This window comes from Falco rusticolus, chromosome Z (assembly GCF_015220075.1).
Source record: "Falco rusticolus isolate bFalRus1 chromosome Z, bFalRus1.pri, whole genome shotgun sequence".
Taxonomy (NCBI): Eukaryota; Metazoa; Chordata; class Aves; order Falconiformes; family Falconidae; genus Falco; species Falco rusticolus.
Genome location: NC_051210.1, coordinates 56,881,556 through 56,901,619, shown reverse-complemented (window position 1 = coordinate 56,901,619; position 20,064 = coordinate 56,881,556). Strand labels below are relative to the sequence as shown.

At 36.5% G+C, this 20,064-nt stretch overlaps 1 protein-coding gene across 4 annotated transcripts in view; it reads right to left on the bottom strand.

Annotated features, from left to right (window-relative positions):
- Nucleotides 1-20,064, bottom strand: part of FCHO2 (FCH and mu domain containing endocytic adaptor 2) — a 99,695-nt gene that overhangs the window by 9,800 nt on the left and 69,831 nt on the right. Inside the window, exons 13-23 of one of the 4 annotated variants that reach the window (XM_037372991.1) lie at nucleotides 19,261-19,439; nucleotides 18,689-18,703; nucleotides 18,253-18,277; nucleotides 17,498-17,540; nucleotides 16,719-16,813; nucleotides 9,580-9,683; nucleotides 7,487-7,616; nucleotides 5,870-5,929; nucleotides 3,520-3,631; nucleotides 2,767-2,922; nucleotides 544-676 (exon numbers count right to left, since the gene is read on the bottom strand). In XM_037372991.1, the coding sequence (XP_037228888.1) occupies nucleotides 544-676; nucleotides 2,767-2,922; nucleotides 3,520-3,631; nucleotides 5,870-5,929; nucleotides 7,487-7,616; nucleotides 9,580-9,683; nucleotides 16,719-16,813; nucleotides 17,498-17,540; nucleotides 18,253-18,277; nucleotides 18,689-18,703; nucleotides 19,261-19,439 (1,052 nt within the window). The remainder of the gene's footprint in view (nucleotides 1-543; nucleotides 677-2,766; nucleotides 2,923-3,519; nucleotides 3,632-5,869; nucleotides 5,930-7,486; nucleotides 7,617-9,579; nucleotides 9,684-16,718; nucleotides 16,814-17,497; nucleotides 17,541-18,252; nucleotides 18,278-18,688; nucleotides 18,704-19,260; nucleotides 19,440-20,064) is intronic. The other 3 variants (XM_037372992.1, XM_037372993.1, XM_037372994.1) reach the window with 3 other exon arrangements.

The following is a 20,064-nucleotide window of genomic DNA, read 5'->3' as shown; positions in this document are numbered from 1 at the left end:
AAGCATGACTTTTCTTTGGTAAATCCATGCTGACTATTCCTGACGACCTTCTTGTCTTTTGTGTGCCTGTAAATGGTTTCCAGGATGAGATGTTCCATTACATTGTGAGAGGTCAGAATATCAGACGTTCTCATATATCAGAATTCATCAGCTACAGCATCCAAAACTTGGGCAACTATAATCTCAAAGACAGTACCACTACAAACTCAACCAACCTCCCACCAAAACTCCTAAATTCAAGGAAAATTAGGCTTTGCTAACAAATACCTAAAGAAGCAATGTCTGAAGCTTGCACTTGTGAACTAGAGTGATGTGTGAGCAAGCTGAAACAGGTCATGAATCCAAGGGAATGACATAAGTGTAGCAGGAAGGCACTAAGTCTAGGCAGAGCCTATGCATTGTAAACAGTGACATACCCAGGACTGGTCTAGATGACAGATGACAGTTCATCTGCATGCTAGCAGGCAAAGAACAATTCTTTTAATTTCTGTGTACATACCAAATATGCCTTAAAATTTCCAAAGGGGAAAAAAAAGTGTTTACCTGATACTTTAAAACATCCACATTGTAATAGGATGCAGATGGATTCTGCTCTGATAATTTCTTGAGGTAGACGGTTATAGCTTGCATGTTCATCCAAAAATCCTTAGTACTGGAGTCACTTTGTGACTGATCACTACAAGGAAGAAAGGTAAGTCAAAAGGCAACAGTGAGTTATTATTTTGGATCTCTAAAAATTAAGATTAGATCTTTCCTCTTCCTCACTATTTCAAGCAAGAATTTGTTCTAACGCTTTATTACACATAATTGTACCTTCCTAAATATTAAGACAAATTAACTGTTTGTTTTATCTGGTAAAAGTTCTGCTTCCAGGTTGTGGAGCAGTGAGTTTCCTCCAATGATGATCTGTATCACAAAACGGAGTTAGTGCTGAATTGGGATTTTACACTTAATAAAACACAATTTTAATAAAATTAGGTGCCTTAAGGATGTGTGGGACATGGGGATGAAAGTGGGATTTGAAGAGGAACATTATCCAATTTGGAATAAATCCTAAAATCATAATTAGCTTGGGTTATAACATATGCACTGAATTAAGATGTGCTGTATGTGTAACCATACTGTCATATATTTGTACAGTGTGAGCTTTCAAAATCTGTTCAGTTAAAAGTGATTTTCAGAGTATTATAGACAATTGTTTCTCAGATACTTATAGTTGCATTCAATCTTAGTAACAATTTGTATATCACTTCTATATGTAGGAAAGAGTGTACATGACTGCAAAAGCAAAATCCTGTTTGGGAGGTACTGGAGCATGGTGTTCTGCAGATCGAGAATATTTTCAGCTCTGGTTGCATCAGCCTTATTTTGAATAAGGATGAAGCTTTTAAGAAAACGATTCAAAACCAAAATTCACATCACTTAAGAATCAAAGACCTCATCTGAATGTCTACGGATACAGTAAGGAGCTACATTCATCCCTAAAGAGGAGTACAGAGTGTGTCTGCAGAGTAAAAGTAAATATGACTGCAATGTGTTCAATGTCCTAGAACAGTAACTTATGTACCAGTATTCTGTCCAATTTTCCTAGAATTTGGTTCTCAATACACTGTTGCAATTAATGAAATTTCCATTTTCAGTAAAATATAAACATGTATCACTACAGAGGCCTTCCACAACTTAAATAAATGAAGCCAGTAGTACAATCTTACTGCTGCTCTACAACCAAGTTAAATTCAAATCAGAAATTTGGACATCACCACAAATATCACTCTCATTAAAAACTTTACAAATACCAAGCAAATGATACCCTTTGCAATATATGATGAAAAGTCAAATTACTATTATTTGGGTTTAACTTTGTAAATATCATTACATGCATCCTCTCTAACTAATGAAGTGTTATTGCACTCACACAAGAATACCATTTTTATTTTTTTTTCAAAACGTACTTTTTCAGTATAATTCACCCTGTCATATACAGCTCTGCTAACATTTCAGTTATAAACTTTCATGTCAAAAAGCAATGAGGTTTAAATTTGTATGAATCATTCATTATATTATGAATGATCAAAATGAAATTAAATACAAAAGAATAGATGCATATGGTTTGAGTCTTTAATTCAGTAATTTATAAAATGTAGCATCTAAAAGTATTTGTTTTCAAATAATTTATCCCATAAATAAAATAGAAACTGCTCAGCTGAAACAGATGTCTGCTCAATAATTACAGCTTTTAAGATTTTTTTAAAAGATCTCCAAATGCTGTGATTTCAACACTTATTCTACTCAATTGGCAAACATTTTTCTTAAGACTTCTCCCAAACATGCTGCTATACACCTAGGAGATACAGTTATGTAGCTGATCTGATCTACTGTAGAAATGACACAGTTTAAAAATACACCAGTAACTGACAAATGAGATTAGGTGTAGCTCCTACTACTTGTTTTCCATTTAAATCTACTGTTTCATCATTTAATCTTACCAGTTACTACTGTAAAAAGAAATAATTCATAAAATGCATGTAAAAACACAGCTACATTTACAAACTAATTTTTATGGCTGTTAGCAGAATTTTCAAGTCCAGTAATCACTGAGATTTTAAATGGTGGCAGTGGAGAGAACTGAGCTGAGCAAGACTAATTCAGGAAATTAAATTATGTATTACCAAATCAACAAGACTGAAGAGAATTCAGATTTACATATATAACAATTCAAATTTTACAAATCACGTAGTTTGCTATTATATTAAAAAAATACAAAACCTGTATACAAGTTGTGCATTTGGAAGAATCTGCTCTAGTTTGCTTGTGTTTTTCACCCTGAAGCAGAGCACAGCTGGAGATGGGTTGCTGGTGAAGACTTTAATAATCCCACTTGGGAATGATACAGTCATATCACCAGTAATCTTCACAATGCATCTAGAAGAGAAAGAAAATATCAGTTTCATTGCAACTCATTAACTGTCTAATTTTAATACTAATTTTAAAGTAATCACTGTGCTTTCATAATCTGATGACTGAAATTTCAAATATGGGTAATGTGACAATGTACTGTCATTTTCATCTTGGAAGTCAGATGAAATAAGTAAAGAAAAAAGTTTAGCTGGTTAAGCATACAGTAGTCTTGGTGGATATTTTTCAGGCTTTGAAAACATGGCACAACTATGCTTAGGCGAGGTCTAAGTAGCATAGCAAGGGATGTGACAGAGGGAATGAAGTGCTTTTAGTTGCCCAAATATACACATAGCACCTACCTGACTATGATAAAAAACTTCTCAGTTTCAGTGTTCTCATTGAACACATTTTTGTAAAGCAGGGATATATGAATTCCCAGTGGGATGCCCGCCAATACAGAGCAACAAGCCACTGTTGTCATTTACACAGGGGACAAAAAGACCCCTTTGAATCCCCCTTCTAATATATATATACATTTTCCCCCAAAAATATAAAAAATAAACCCGGTGTGTTTTTTTATTGTAATTTATTACATTCAAAACAATTCACTATTTAACTAACTTTGTGGGATCTGCTCCTTTAAAGTAGGCGTTAACAGATTCAGTAAGGGCTACTGCAACAGGCAAGGTGTCCTGGTTTCCAAGGCTGACAGGGCTGGGACCACGTGAAACACCTAGAATACATACATACAGTGTATAGGTTTAATTTTCAAAGAGCTTAGCAATAGATTTCAGAATGGTTTACTACATCTGTAATTTTCACAAGAGGTTACTACCATCAAGGTCACAGTAGCATCTGAAGTATTACTCGATATATAAGTAGAAAAATATAAACATAGTACAGTACAGTTGTACCATCAAAACACTGCTTAGCAGCCTAAGAAAACAGGACTATCAGTATGACATTATGTAAATGGACACAAGGAAATACATATGAGACAGAGCAACACTGCATTAAAATGGCTACAGAGGAGAGTGAAGTCAACAGATTCAAAGAAAATTAGACATTGACTAAGATACTTTAAAAAAACCCCTCTACTGTATGCTTATTGTACCGAAGAATGCATGATAACATGGCCAGAGAAATGCAAAGACTTCACTTAAAGTATGCATGAATTTAAATGCAAATGCATTAATATTACCCCACATAAACAAACTGTTGAATATTCTTTTGACTATTTCAGCCAACAAAGACTACAATTCCCCAGGAGAAATTGCTGGAGAAGCCTTCACAGAAGACTATGCCAAAACAACACAATTCCAACGCATGGCTATAAAAATCAACTCTGACCTCATGCTACAGCTTTTTGAAATATGTGCGTACAATTGATGAAACCAGTTGTCACGAGATTTTACTTTTTGCCAGTGTTTTATATCTGTACTGAATATAAAAGACAATACTGGAAGTTCCATCTTTTTATTAGTGCAGCAGCACAGTGGAGAGCATCTTACTAATTTTTTGTACCACTGCTGAAATGGCCTGTATCACATAATATTATCTATCAAAAAGGAGGCGCAATCTTTTTCTTTTCATGAGCAAAATGAGAAATTTTTCTTTCATACTGTAGAATACTTTACAATACATATAATCCTGCTCATCCATATAATACTGCTCATGGCAAACTAATCCTAATTACTCTAAAACTGTGGCTGTGCCTCCTCAGCTCTTTCAGAAGCAAAAAGGAAGTCTGGACGTCCTTCACAGGTCTAGTATCTGAAAATCATGAAGAATAATGCCAATATATAAATTATATTCCTATCAGTGAAAGACAAAGACTGATTTCTTGAGTGGCGAGTGAAATTTATTGCAAATAACAACACTACTTACACTGTTTTTGGGGAACACCAAAGCAAATACACACACACACACACACACTCTCTCTCTTTCACACACTTCTCCGAGATGTATTTGAGGGACTACAAATGAGATCACTTCTCTCTTATTTGCTTCTGCCCTCACTGTTCATCACTCTTTGATTCATCAAAGATCTAAGCATTCTCCTAAACAGCAATAAATTGAAGCAAGCATAATTGTTTAACCTAACTCTGGAAGTCATTGGTTTGTTATCTGGCTGCTGAAAACACCATGCGATGCAGTGATATCCAACTTCAGGGCCTTCCATGCCTGATGCAAGCTCTCAGAGGGACGGGACGTCACAGAGCTGCACCAAGGTGGGCTTGCTGCATCTCAGGCTGCAGCCGAGCTTAAGGCTGCAGTTCTAGTACCCTCGGCAGTAACAGCAAAACTTGCTTTGATGCCCTGCTACCTGCCTCCGCCTCATTAACAGCCCCTGAGCTGAGCTGACACAACAGCCAGTGATACAACCATGCCAACAGTTGCATTGACACACTCAAGGAAGATGCCAAACTGCAGGACAAAAGACTTTATCATTGGTCATAAAATGGGCAAATAAATAAACCTGATCAAATGGTTTTACATCAGTTTAGGAACAGAGATTCAGGCAATTTTAATATTGGCTAAATCGCTGTCATGAAAACGAAATATTTTTTGAAAAAGACTATCTTTGTTATCAAATATTTGTATTACATGTAAATACAGAAATATTTTTACCTACTTGTCTTATGAGAATAAGGATTGTCAAAGTGAAAATGTATTCACTTTACTTGAAAGAAAGTAGTTAATGACAAACCAAAGAAGCGAGACGGAATTTCAGCTTGTTTTGGGGGGCTGAGGAGCGGGGGGATAGACAGAAATTACATAAAAGCAGTTATATCAAGTTTTGGTGATTTCAGCAAAATAAAACGTGTTAAGTAATTGAGAGTTCAAAATACTTGTATCTCCCAGGTACCAGGAATAGCTGGAGAAACTTATTTCAAAAGAAATACAATTTTATTAGATGTAGTGTATTAGGATGATTAGTTAACATGTAAATCTGCTTTGAGTACAATACCTGGTGGTGTCTCACAAAGCTTTTCAATTGTGGGAAGATTTCCAATCAAAAGATCATCCTCTATTACATTTAAATGAAACAGAACATTGCAAGAAAACAAAATATTTCAAGCAAAAATAGATGTTAAAAAAATCAATGTATATAAAAATACTTTGCAAATTAAAACAAGGCTAAAGCATAAAAGAAACATTCAATTATGCATGCCTTAAAGTTCGCTTGGAAAATTAGAGTCTCCATTAAACTTTCCATTATTCAGAACAAATGGGGTAAGGGGAACTCTGGTTTGTGCAAAAGCCAAAAGAATAGAGAATGGAGTGCAGAGTATATCCTCATGTGCCAAAGTCTTTCAGCTGTTTGCACTGTCCTTCCCAGCCCTTCAGGACTATTTAATTCAAACAGTCAGTGCAGATGGAACTGGCTTTGTTTATTTTTGCTAGGCCAGGTTAATAACCATGTCAAACCTTGGTGTCAGCACATACCTCCTTATGTCCTCCCTCATCTCATGATTTCACTCTGTCACTGTCCCCAACAACACACACACTCAGAGCTGGTGTTATTGATGCTGCTGCCAACTGCTGGTTCCTTGCTACCAGTGCTGAGGCCTGAGGATGTGAGCCCAGATGGACTTTGGCAACCAAAATACCAGTTATCTTTCTGTGATGGTTCTTCTCAGCATTTGGAAAACTGGTGTACACTGAACTGTAGCACCTAAGGCTGGGCAGACCTTACTAGTTCTGGTCCTGCATAGGGTGGCAACTGCTGCACTGCTTTCACTGCAGAACTCCCACTAGAAGCTGTGCAGATGCTCTCCTGAGCTGCTGAGCCTGGGCAAGGAATCCTTCACATCAGTAACATTCACAGATAACCAACTGAGTGCTAACTCAAGAATCTGATTTAATTTGGGGTTTAAGTTGTAATAATGTCCAGGAACTAAATACTTTTCTGCTAAAGAAACAAGTTAAAACATCTTAAATAAACCCACAACAAACCAAAAGACCCTAATAACTCTCCTTTTGATTTGTTATAACCAAATACCAAAACTGAAGGACTTTCCTTTAAAAACATGAAATTAGTGGCAACACATTTGCTTTTCATCATCTTTTTTGGATGTTTGTTTTGCTTTTACTAAACACCTCTGTTTAGCCTATATACTTCACTAACTTGAAGAAAAAGATGCATTAGTTTAATTTTTTGGAAACTGCAATTACAGGATAACAAATAAAATAAAAAGAGCATAAAAGGACTCCATTTTAAGAACATTTGTATTCATTTAAATTTATCAGTATCCCAAAATATTTCTGCACCTATATAATAATATCTGAATAAATACATGTTAACATTTTGTGCTTGATGAATGGATATACAAGCATACCAAATAAGAATCCATGGAATACTAATTTTGAAAAATATTTCTCTAAAGAACATGCCATAATTTGATCTATGGTCTAATCTAATTAATCCACTCTCCTGTCTTTCTGTGTCATTTAGAAGCAGGTATTGCAAAGGATGCTTGAAGTACCTAGACTGGACTCACATATGGAACAACTAAGTCCAATGGAACCTAGTGGCAGAATTATGCTATTTCTAAAATAAGTTAAAATGGTTACTTTAACTTACCAACTGTAGGTGTGTTTGCTGCACTGAGGGATGCAGAAGAGGATATTGAGGAAATGCTCTCTGCACGTGCCAAGGGAGCTGCAGGAGGTGGACTTGAGTTAGAAGTCAACGGAGGGCTGAATGGCCTAGGCTGAACAAAAGAGATTACAAAAGTATTACATAATGTGGTTTTAAAGAGATGAAAAAAAGACTGTAAAAAGAGTCTTAATTTCATGCCCCAGTCAATTTCACAGTGTTTCTTAACACAATTCCTTTATTGCTTTATCTACCCTGGGGTTTAGAGTAAAACAGAGAATCCACATTTTCCATTGGAATCAATTCCATTATTTCATAGATTACCATTATTAATTTTTTGCCTAGGTAGTTAAGTCTAATATATTTGATTATGTAGCAGCTGGTCAATAATTGTGCTGTAACACTGTAGCGGAACCTAAGCCTACAGCCCTGTGTATGTGTCAGCAAATGTGGATTTACAGAGCTAAAGGAGAGCTACTAACAAACTGGAACTGAGTCCAGCAGAGGGCAACTAAAATAGTTGAGACTGGAGTAAGTGAGAGAGAGGGACAACCTCAAGAACCTGGGTTTGTTCAGCCTGGAGAACAGAAGTCTAAGGAAGGATCTACTAGCAGTCCTTTACTAGCTAAAAGGGGGTACAAAGGAGGAGGAGACAGGCCCTTCTCAGAGATGCAAGAGCTACAGCAAAGGAACTCAGGGACAAAATTCCTTCTTGTAACCTCATGGTTAGACCCTGGGACTGGTTGCCTAAAGAGATATTAAGATTTCCCTCTCTGGATATTTTCACAACTCAGCATGTCCCTAAGCAACCTTCTTTGGACCTTCTTTGAGCAGGAGGTTGGCCTAGAGATCTTCAAAAGTCCCTTCCATCCTAAATCTCTGGGTGGTTTTATGATTCACTTAACTGTTTGGTTGTTTGGGGTTTTTCGTTTTTGGGTTTTTTTTGGTTTTTTTTTTTTTTTTTTAAATTTTGGTTCTGTCAAGCTTGTTGCTGAGTATGTAGCTTTTTATACAGACTATGGAAATTGTAATAGGAGTGGAAGACGACTGACAAGCTTCAACTTGTATACAGGTAATAGCCAATTTCTAAAATAACAGTATAAAATGAATGCATCTTTGTGCAGAATCTTACTTTATAGCAGAACAGTACCAGCTAAATTTGTCTCTTTAATTATGATGACATGAAGAACAGATTCCTTGGTTTAAGACCAATTACTACAATTTTATATTGGAATGAGAAAAGAATGTCAAAATGAACCCTATTCTGAACTTACAAAAATACAGAACAGTTTAAAATGTTTCAGTTTTGTCAAAGCATAAGACCAGAATTTTGTCCCTAACAAGAACATGGTGAAAATACCTTGCTACTTTGAAAGAAAGTAAGAGGATCTTATCATGGTAAGATTTGTGCAAGTCAGTAAGTCAAATGAAACCCAAAGAACTCTAATACTAGCACAGCTTGGTCTGACATGCTGTCTGCGTATCTGCATTCTTTGCCACACTCCGTATCAGCAGGTGGACCTGCACTGCGGGCCGTAAGCAGAGATGCAGGCAAGTGTGTAGCCTCTCACTATCCCAACGGGCAGCTGCTGCAGCCTGCCACTTCCCTTCTCCACCAACCCGCACCAAGGGCAAGTGCAGGGAGAAGTCACAGCAGGGCTACTTGTGTCAACACACGACTGATAAAGATCTACTTAATGCCATGCATTCCACAAAGCTTTGGTGATATCCCTGAATCAATGGAGCTTTGTTAGTAACCTCTCTAGTATTTTACATTTTGAAAACTTCAAATTCATACACTTGCTATCCCTTCATTATCAAATTACTGATTCATTCAATTAAAAACATTCAGCTGATGCAAAAATTATGTTTTGGACCTTCATAGTTCTGTTAAGAATTACTTTGTTATAGTAATATAATTATCATGAACACCTTCCATGCCTGATTGCCAACGGTGAAAATCTGCTTATGTGATTCTTTGAACATTAGCTGGAAAATAACTCCACTGTAACAGTGTAAATGAAAGGTAAATCTAAAATCAAGTTACAATGGAAAATTAATAAACAATCAATACATACTATTTCATTAATCCCACTAAGTTTCCCAGTAGACAGCTTTGTTCTTGAAGCAGGCCTTGGAGGGGGTACAATGGTGCCTACAGAGAGAGGAGTTGTGGGTCTTGCTGGAAGAAAGCAAATTTAAGGAAACAAATATTAGAAAAGTCACACTGAACATAAATACATACTCACTTGAACAGAACAACTGGAAGTTAAGTTTTGGTTAGAAGTTCCTATCTTACAAGCTCCATTCTGTAAGATTTACTACAAATCACAAATGCTTTTAAAATGGGACCATGTGATACCCTGAAAAGTGACCCTAAAAATGGCATCATGGGCTTTCTCATTGCTCTCAAATGATTTTATACCAGCTTTTCTTGGAGGTTTGTATGCAAAAAGATGGTTTAACCGAGTTTCCTCTTATGTATAATTGATGTGGATTCAGAATATAGGATAGTACTTAATGTCTCACCACAAATGGAAAATTCAGTGGAAATTCATATTTCATCCTGGCTGACAATGGCATAACTGCTTATATAAAATTTTGCCCACTGAAATACCACTGACTTCAATAAGTATACACCAGTGTAAGAGTTAAATTACTCTGTTGATTGTAAGAACACACTAACTTCTACTTGTTTTTATTAATATATTAATAATTGTTTAGCTGAGCTATAAGATGTTTAAAAAACCACCTGCCCCCATGTCCTTCTAAACCTAACAAACAACTAACAGATGGTGGCAGCAGTACAAAGATGCCACTTTTACAAAGTCACTTTTCTGAATTGAACGAATAGAACTGTATTTAAAAATAAATGTTAGATCCTATCCAATGAGTATGCCAGATATAAAATTAACTCCAAATCAAACTGAAATCCTAATATATGACTATGTTGTTGCAGCACATCCTGTTGTCTCCCTCAAATTATTCTGGATGGTTCTTTTTAAATTAAATTAGTTAATATTATTTAAAAGGCAACTTTTAAGTGGGGAGTGGTCTCAGCCATTCAGCACAACTCTGCTGTCATTTAAGTACAGGATTTTCATCACTGACTTGGGAAGAAGGAAATTAGGCTAATACTGACCACATCCACCTTATGAGCTGCAAACTCAAATGTCCCCAGATAAATTAACTTCTAAAATATCAGTCATTCCTGCAAAATTCTTATTATGCCCCAAGACAACAGTGCATACTAAACACTGAGTAGTCTGTGGCAGTACCAGAGGTATTCAATGAGTCATGGCATGCTTGCCCAAATGCACTTTCCTTTGCCCTCTTAGTATGTAGCATTACCATGATTCTGTGCTTCAAAATACTGGGTGTTAAAAAGGAACAGTTTTAAATCCAATTTATTTAACTTTATTTAATATGAAAATATTTATACAAAGCCATCTGGGAACGGAATTGTTTTTGCAAATTCAATCACTTAAATCTTTGACATCTCGCTGCTGTCCCACATCCCATAGACATTCCTATTTCTAGAAAAGTAAAGCTCTGCACAGTTAAGAGAAAGCAATGCTTTCAATTGAATAATTTGAATTTTTATTATTTCAAGCTGAATATTTACTACATTGTCCTAACTGTCAAGGAAGTTGGTGCTAACAAGCAGTTTAGTATATTCAAAGTAAGAAGATGAGTTAATTTTAACATCAGGTGAGCAATAATAACAAAAAGAAAAATAATTCCAAAGCTTTCTTTTTGGAATCAGCTATTAGCAAAAAGCAGTACACAATGCATGCTTGTCATACCCTTATTTGTATGAGCACAGGAAGACACTAAACTAAAGTCCAGTAGTGCTGAAGATGATGCAGAAGAAATTTCAGCAGTAGTGCCAGTTTCTTCAATGAGTAATTGTTCATGGCATATAGTATTATTGAAAAGGTCACTTTGATCCTCAGAAGCACAGCCGCTGGAATAATTCCCAAGCAAGGCAGAAGAGGCAAGGCAGGCATTTTCAGGTTTAAAATGCAATCTTTGGGGGTCCTTCTTGTCTGTGCTTGTGTGTCTAATTGTAAGAAGTTCATCAGCAAAGGAAATCCACTGACTCTGAGACCAGGACACAGAGGATAAAGTACTGGTACTCCCTGATGGCGCTCCTGTAACACCAGATTTGCACAAAGTGCTAATGGTAAAATCTGGTGAGGATGGGCTTGTAGACCCAGAATCTGTCTGGCGTCCAAGCAAAGACTGAGATATTCTACACCCAGGCAAATCAGTGGTAGATGAGGAGGAGTTCATATTGTGTTCTTTTAGTGTAGCTGAAGGAAAAGGATAGAATTGAAACTAGGACCAAAAGATAAAATTTTCAATATTCAAAAAAGTATTCAATATCCACTGCAAGAGGATTACTAGCCAGCATGAAAAATAACTGCTCTACTAGGCTAAAAATCCCATCACTTACAAATGAAAGAAAACATCACAGGTACTTCACGCATACTGCTAACCATGTCACTTCCCATTTTTCTAAGTAACCCAAAAAGTAATTTACTGTGTTTGTCTCCAGGTAAGGCCCTACATCTCATGACTTTCCTTATTCCTCCAACTTCCTCCCTGTCGTTTTCCTCTGATCTTTGTCTTCTTCTTGCACCCTACTCTATTTTTGTTTCCTGTACATAGCTTTCCGCTTTTAATTTCTTTCAAATTTATTTAATCAAACCTATCCTATTCCTGTTCCTTCCAAACTTTTTTACCCTTTTACCCTCAACATTTGTAATGGGAAGGTCCAACATAAACAGCGGTCCAGTGAATGAATGAAGGCAATGCAGTCATGAGACACTGTTTGAAATTCTTCTATCTGTATTAACCCATATCTAGTAAGTAACTTTAAGCCTGAGGCAGTTTATTTCCTCTCCTATCCTGCAGTCTTCAGGCTTCTGGAAAACAGGAGTTTCCCCAAATATCCCCTGCACTTGGCTGTGCCTGTTGCAGTAGGTGACAACAGAAGCAGGAAATACAAATTCTCAACTCAAAAAAAGTCAATTCTCAACATCTTGCAGATTGGCAAAGCTAGGAGCAACAGCAGAGTGACGTACAGAATCAAAAAAAGAGGGCAACACGTTTAGAAGTTCAGATCAGAAGTATAGCTACCCTCTTCACTGCAGTCCTTTTGCCACGAACAAGTACATTCTCTAAGCCTGATACAGATTTGTTAATAAGTTAAGATTGATTGACTTTATTTGATTTTATAAAATCATTTTTTGATATAGAGGGGTAAAAAAATGATTTTTGGTGAAACTTATACAGTAAAAGCTGTTATGAGATCCTCTGCATAGTCCCATACCAAGGCCAGAAGAATGGGCTAGAATCATTGTTAAAACTTAGGTAATAAATTTAGGGTTTGAAAGGTTTTTTTGTAGTTAACTAGTCTTCCGTATGTAGAAAGTGTATTGAAATGTCTGAATATAGGATTAATGGGAACTGGGGAGAGTCGACTGGAACAGCTTGTAGTTGCCTGCCAAGGAACCGTGAACTTTAGTAAAAGGTAATTCCGGCAGGGGGAGATCGCAACCACCGACTCATATACCACCTACCCAAATCGTACCCCAGACCCATTTCTGGACCCTTCTAACCTTTACTGCGCAGAATCGGATATGGGAGGAGAGTATGTTAAAGATTTATGGGAAATATTATGATTATGCATGAATACTTAATGAATATGCATGAATAAGTTCTATATATGGTGTCTGATTTTGAAACCTGGTGTGCGTCGATCGTGAGAGGACTCACTCACGCACCCGGCCATCAATAAAGAAGTGTCTGCTTATCTACATCACATTGATGTCGATAAGTTCTTCATTCCGAGATTTCGGTAACAAGCCCACATAAACAGTTTTAATGCAGCCTTCCCTTTCTAACAGATATCTTAAATATAATTCAAAAGCTTTAAAATACTACTATAAATCCTATTCAAAACCCAATGTGGAAATGTCTGAAACTATTTAAAAAATACATATGGATGAAAATGAGGAAGATAAATAAAAAGAACCATTTTTACAATATCAATAGCTGGCTGTCCTGGTTTTGGCTGGGATGGAGTTAACCTTCTTAGTAGCTAGTACAGTGCTGTGTTTTGGCTCTGATGTGAGATAACACACTGATTTTTTTAGTTGTTGCTGGGTAATGTTTATGCTAAGTCAGGGATTTTTTGGTTTCTTGGGCCCTGCCAGCCAGAGGGCTGGAGGGGCACAAGAGACTGGGAAGGGACACAGCCAGGACAGCTGACCTGAACCAGCCAAAAAAGTATTCCATACCATGGGACATCATGCTTGGTATGTAAACTTGGTGGGTTAGCTGGGGGTGGGGATCATTGCTTGGGGACTGGCTCTGCATCTGTCAGCAGGTGGTGAGCAGCTGTGCTGTGCATCACTTGTTTTCTTTTCTCCCTTTTCCTTTGGATTTTATCCTTTTCCCCACCTTTTTGTTATAACTGTTGTTATTATTATTAGTGTTATTGTTTTGTTCTTACCTTTATTTTAAAATTCTGTTTAAATTATTAAATTTTTCTTATCTCAACCCTCGAGTTTTACACTCCTCTCCAATTCTTCTCCCCACCCCTCGAGGTGTAGGGGGGTAAGTGAGCAAGTGACTGTGTGGTGCTTGGTTAAACCACGACACTGGCTAAAAAAACTGTTGTGTTTGTTCAAGGTAACAAAGTTAGCTTAAACTTCTAATAAAGCAGAATTATTAATGGATGACCAAAGTTTACTTCTGTGATGCATAAATCACTGTCTGCTGGAATACCATGGTAGTGTAAGTGTTCAATCATTAATACAGAGTTAGAAAACAGTATCTAAAATGTTTTAACAGGAAAAAAACCCGTAATCTGTGGGACATGCTACACCATGATATGCAGATATGCTGTGTACAAAACAACTAATTTAAGTAAATTAAGTTTTAGACTGAGATTTTCAATAGCTTTAAGCATCAGCTTACCTACATTAACCTTCATGTTGAAGATAAAACACTGACTTCAAGGAAAATAAAATCAGATCACTTGTGTATTTTTTTAAGTCTTTAGAACAAAGCTGCAGGTTAGTGAGCATCAGAACTTGATTTAAACAAGAATATGACCTACATTGATCCAGTATTTTTCCCCCCAAAATACATGAATAATTAGTTATGCTTTTGAACACCCACTTTTTACTTAACTACATGGATCATTTCACAAGTCTAAGTATCTTATATAACTCCTGAACGAACAATCCTTTAAATAATTATGTAGCAGATAAAAGTTTGCCAAGGCACAGATGTCTTATATTTAAAATTGACTTATGCTCACAGCACACTATTTTCCTCCAGTTTCAGTGAAATGTAGGGCTCTGTGCATATGCTTCTTTTGGGTATGAAGGCTTGGCTAGATGACTCCCTCCCCTCGATATGGCTGCAGAGGATGTTATGAATACCAATTACCTGCCAGTATTCAACAGCCAGAGACTACTTTCTCCACACTTTGCTGCCAAAGGGACTGTATGAACATTTCCCACCCTGCTTTGACTTCCCATCCAGGAATAGCAATAAACAACTTGATACAATAACAACAACAGCACAACAAATAAAGTGTCCTCTGCCTTCCTCTACAGATTCCAACACCAGACAAAAGCTAGCAAAACATTATTTTGAGAAAGCAGCACTTCTTTTCAGCATATTACAGTAATATACATCTATATATAATTTATCCTTAAATATGTTACAAATTTGGATCCAATACTAACCAATAACTGGGTATCTAAGTGAGGAAGAGACAATGTAATGATTTCTGTAAGCCAGAAACATTACTGTTAAAACCCGTAACTGTTAAGGAATGTGAATTTGTAGCAAAAGAATAAGCTCTACTTAAAACCCGAAGGGTTACATAGCAATGCTGGTTGCCGCTAAAAGGACATTATGAAGGCCAAGAAGAATTAACACTAGCTGTGCAGAATTCCCCTATCAATACAAGTACTCTTCCTTATTATTCTTCAATCAAGTACAGAGAAAAAAAGCTAGAAAGCCATGATTGTGAACAAAGAAGTATAGTCTGTTACAATTTTTTGAACATGAATACCTAGCTAAAAGACATAGTAAACACTTCCTCAGGCATGTGGCATTCATTTCCGTGCAACAAGATAGCAGGGGTTTGAAAACAGATATGCAGTAGGTAGACTGAGAAAAGCTATGGAAACAGCATACCTGCTGTTAGTAAATAGTAGATTGTGCTTTAAATCTGAGAAAATTAACATAAATAATAAACAATTTAAGTAAGTACTTTTAGTAAGCAGGTTCTAACATTGCCATAATACCTGCTATTGTTTCAGTCTCTCATTCCTTTTTCTGAACTGGTTTCTCAACATCTCGTGCTCTCAGCATCTTTAACACATATACCCACTCATATGCTGTTCTGCCTCCCTCTCCTTCACTGCCTTTTGAATGTGACAATCAATATTGACTATTTGTGTGGAATTTTTTTTCTCCCCAAAAACAGGTTTCAGGAAAGCCTAACAGTGTCCTGCCCACACTAATATCTTCCAGAATCTTGCTCCTCAAAATTCCCACGCAACATCTGCCCTACCCCTCTCATACTCCTCAGTCCACCCTTTTCCTCCCAATGCCCCAGCTTCAGGGTCTCCCCTTAATTCTGTTCTCAGTCCTGCCATTTTCATTTGGCTCCCCTTGGATTATGTTCACACATCTGCTAACAGAATCATGGTTTCCTACAGGAAATGAGTTCCTCACAGCAAAGCTCCAAGGTGCCTTCAAACTGCAAAGCTCAATGGACTTTCCTGGAAAGAAGAAACCTGTCCCTATTCACAGTGCAAGCTCAGCTTGTCTCACAGTTGCTGCAACAACCTCCATTTAATCTCCCAGCCCTACCAGCTGAAAAAATAGGATTATTTTCTAGATGGTGATTTTTTTTGGAAAGTGAGAAAAGGTGATAAAAAATGGTAGAAGCAAGACAGAATTTTCCTAAGGCGTCTAGTGTCCCCTCTTCCCCATTGCTCCCTAGCTTGAAAGTCTGATAGACTGCACCTTCAGTTGTGTATTACTTATAAGATAGTACACTCTTTACAAAAGTCTTTAATTTCCATAGTCAAAGCATGTCCCCTTGGCAGTAATTAAAAAAACAACAACAGAACATTAAGAAGCATGTAGAGGAAACATTTTTCTACTATCAATATTCTACCTGAGGAGGATGAGGATGCCAAGGAAGCTGAAGAGGAAGACTCAAGAGAACTGCTGAAGAGCGGATCCCATGTCAGGAGGTCACTGTTCCCTTTTCTACATTAAAAGTTACAATTGGAATATAAATGAAAGATGCACATACTCATAAAAATCAAACTACAACTTCAGTAGTTTGATAATATAACAAAAACAATGATATGATAAATACATTTGACAGATCACCTTTATTAATCTCGCATCTAAAATGTACTTAGAAATTATAGATCAAGGAACTGATTTACATGTGAGGAGAATATCTGAACTGACACCATGGTACAAGTTTGTGTGTGGACAAATTCATAACATCAGTTAAATGATTGTCCTTTTCAAGGAGACATACATCTTCAAATCCATTTATTTCAGTATCTACATATATAAGCAACATATACAGAGCTGTCCAAATTTGGGGCTTGTAAACACTTAAACACTTTACCATGGAACACTATAGGATAGAAACTAAACCTGTTTTATTTAAAATCTGAGATTTTAATAAAAGCAGCATTTTGTAATCATGTAATTATAAACAGCAATTGAGACAGATCACAATGAAGCAAATGCATTAGAAGGGGAAAAATTAAATCACCACTATTACATAATTACTCCCTAGGTCTTATAATACAATAGACGCCCAACTTAAAATAGCAGTCAGCTGGTATTTCCATTGAGTTTCTGAGTATTAGATCAAAATAAGACCAAATTGTGGCAAACCTACATTTCATAGAATTTTAAATTTGAACTTACTCATTAGTTGGAGCAGAAAGCTTTGATTTTGTTAGCTCTTCACCTAAGGAAAAGACACAATATTATCACCAAAGCTGTGACACTCTAAAACAAAAAACTCATCTTCATTAAAAAAATACTAAAATAAATGTTTGCAGTTTGAAACTGATTATTAATTATTAAAATTGAAAAGCAAAAATGCATTTTTTCTGATAATATAAATTCAGACATTCCTGAAATACCTACTGACAGGAGAGGACTACATAGAGTAATGCATTTGGGGAGGAAGTGTTGGACATTTGAAACTTTTTCCTTGAATTATACTCTTTACAAAATACTACTCTTCAGCAAATCTGGCTTGGTTTCCCACTGAAAAAAACCCTACAGGATAGATACTAATGCTCTATCCTCTATCTCCATGGCCACATTTTATGTGTTTGACTATAAAACAGAGCCTGGTTTGTGGATCATACTAAACTTTAGTGGGTGGAAACATTTTAAGAACTTGTACAGGAGTCTTTTCCATGGGATCTCCCCTTTGGCTCTTGAGTATGTTCCTCATCACTGTCACAGACAGCCTCATCTGTTTCCCAGAGTAGGGAACAGCTGAATATATAGAAAAAGAAGAGGTATTTAGAACTGACAAGATAAGTATTTTTTTTCTATTTAAAATACAGATACTTAAGACATTTATTTCTTCAACAATTAAACACCATTTTCATGCTCTGTTAAAAAAACTGACATAAATAGACTAAAAGTTAAAGATTCACACTTACTGGATGAATTTTGGTTCATTTGTGCCTGAAAGAGGACAAAGTAAATTAGCAATATATTCTTTTACCAGCTGTCAAATAAACCACTTAATAGTCCCAGGGTTCTTATTTCCACTCAACTTTCTATGAGATACTCTGTTTCAATGCCTGGCAAAACATTCTGAGCTTGCAGAAGACCAGAACATCAGCCAGGACAGAGCAACCAGTGCACACCCAGCACACCAGTAAGAAAAGGCAGGAACAAACACTGTACAGCTGACAAAGGGAGCAGTATTACCAAATCCCTTTACAGGCTGGGGAAGTAAAATTGAATAGCTTATATATCACGTGGTATATAGACAATGAAACATTCCTAAGGTTTTCCCAAAAACTCCCCTCACATACTACACTTACTTGGTTTTAATCTAAAAATGTAAATATAAAGCCATTCTGTACTTACAGGACTGTGTCTCTGCTTTCAAAATGTGGGGGAAAAAAAGAAAAAAATCATTATTTTAATTTGTTATGCACAATATTTTCCTTATAATCAGAGTCATTCTTATTCTGATCTGAATATTGTATAAGCACACTTTACTACTATTTATTTGTAGTATTATCTCGGGGTATAAAGGATCACTCTGTGGATTGGCAAAATACATCAATAAAGTGGCACTGTAAATGTTACATGTGTCCACATGATATGATCTATTTTAAAGGTCTGTATATTACAGAATACTAATTAGTAAGCTATGTTGAAAGCCATGCTCAGCAAACTCTACGATGCATTCCAGTGTCTTGTGGTGGCAGCAGCAGAAAGACAAGGACTGAGCACTCCCAAGACTCAAAGGAAGGTTAGTTGGAGAAGGGAGAATTACTGCAATAACGGGTACCACAGATGACCTAGTGCACAAGAAAAAAATAATCATTGGAACTGAACCTAGAATAAATTCAGAACAGTAAAATACCTGTTTATACTAAAGATTCTTTGCCACTTTTCTATGCATTAAAAATACAAGAAGCAAAGGAACTTACAGATATTGCTGGAGAAAGGGTGATGTTCCCTATAGATACTTTTAATTCATCCAAGGAAGGCATGGTATATTGAGAGCTATTATTTGGCTGGACAGGTTTTATTTCTACATGGAACCTCCTGGGTTCATCATCGTCGGAGTCAGAATCACTGGATGAATAGAAATGGTTCTCTTTGGTATGTTTTTCTCAGTTAAGATGGAAATACTTCATCTGCTTAATCAATGTTGTAATTACACCCCACAAAATGCTTATATTAAGTGAACACCACAGATAAACAATGCTGCCTAACCTCTTTGTGTGCTTATACAGACACTTCAAATATATCCACTGTCCAAAATTCACAACTGAGAGTTAAAATTTAGTTTTTATATTCCAGTCATCTTCATAACAGCATTCTGTTCTGAAAGGCACTATGTCATCTAAATGAACAACTGCAGTGTCTGTCATATAACTGAACTGCAGTATCATGTAACAACTGCATATATGAAGGCATCAGGATAAATTAAAGATTCTACAGCAGCAACATTTCTGCATCTTAAATTTATGATTTGTAAGATTCAATCATGGATTCTAACACACATATGAAAAATGTGGAAATCCTTTTAAACCAAGTGAAGGAAAGCCCTAGGCTTTTTAATTGGAAATGAAATGCCCATGGTACCTGTAACAAGCATTAACAGTGGAGGAAGCAGCGGTGGCAGCCACCATTACTTGCCCCTTGTGCAGAGTGGCACTGAAAATTTTGCAAGAAAGGATGTCAGTTACATAGAAGGCTGCACAGTAAACTGAACAATGTCAGCTGCT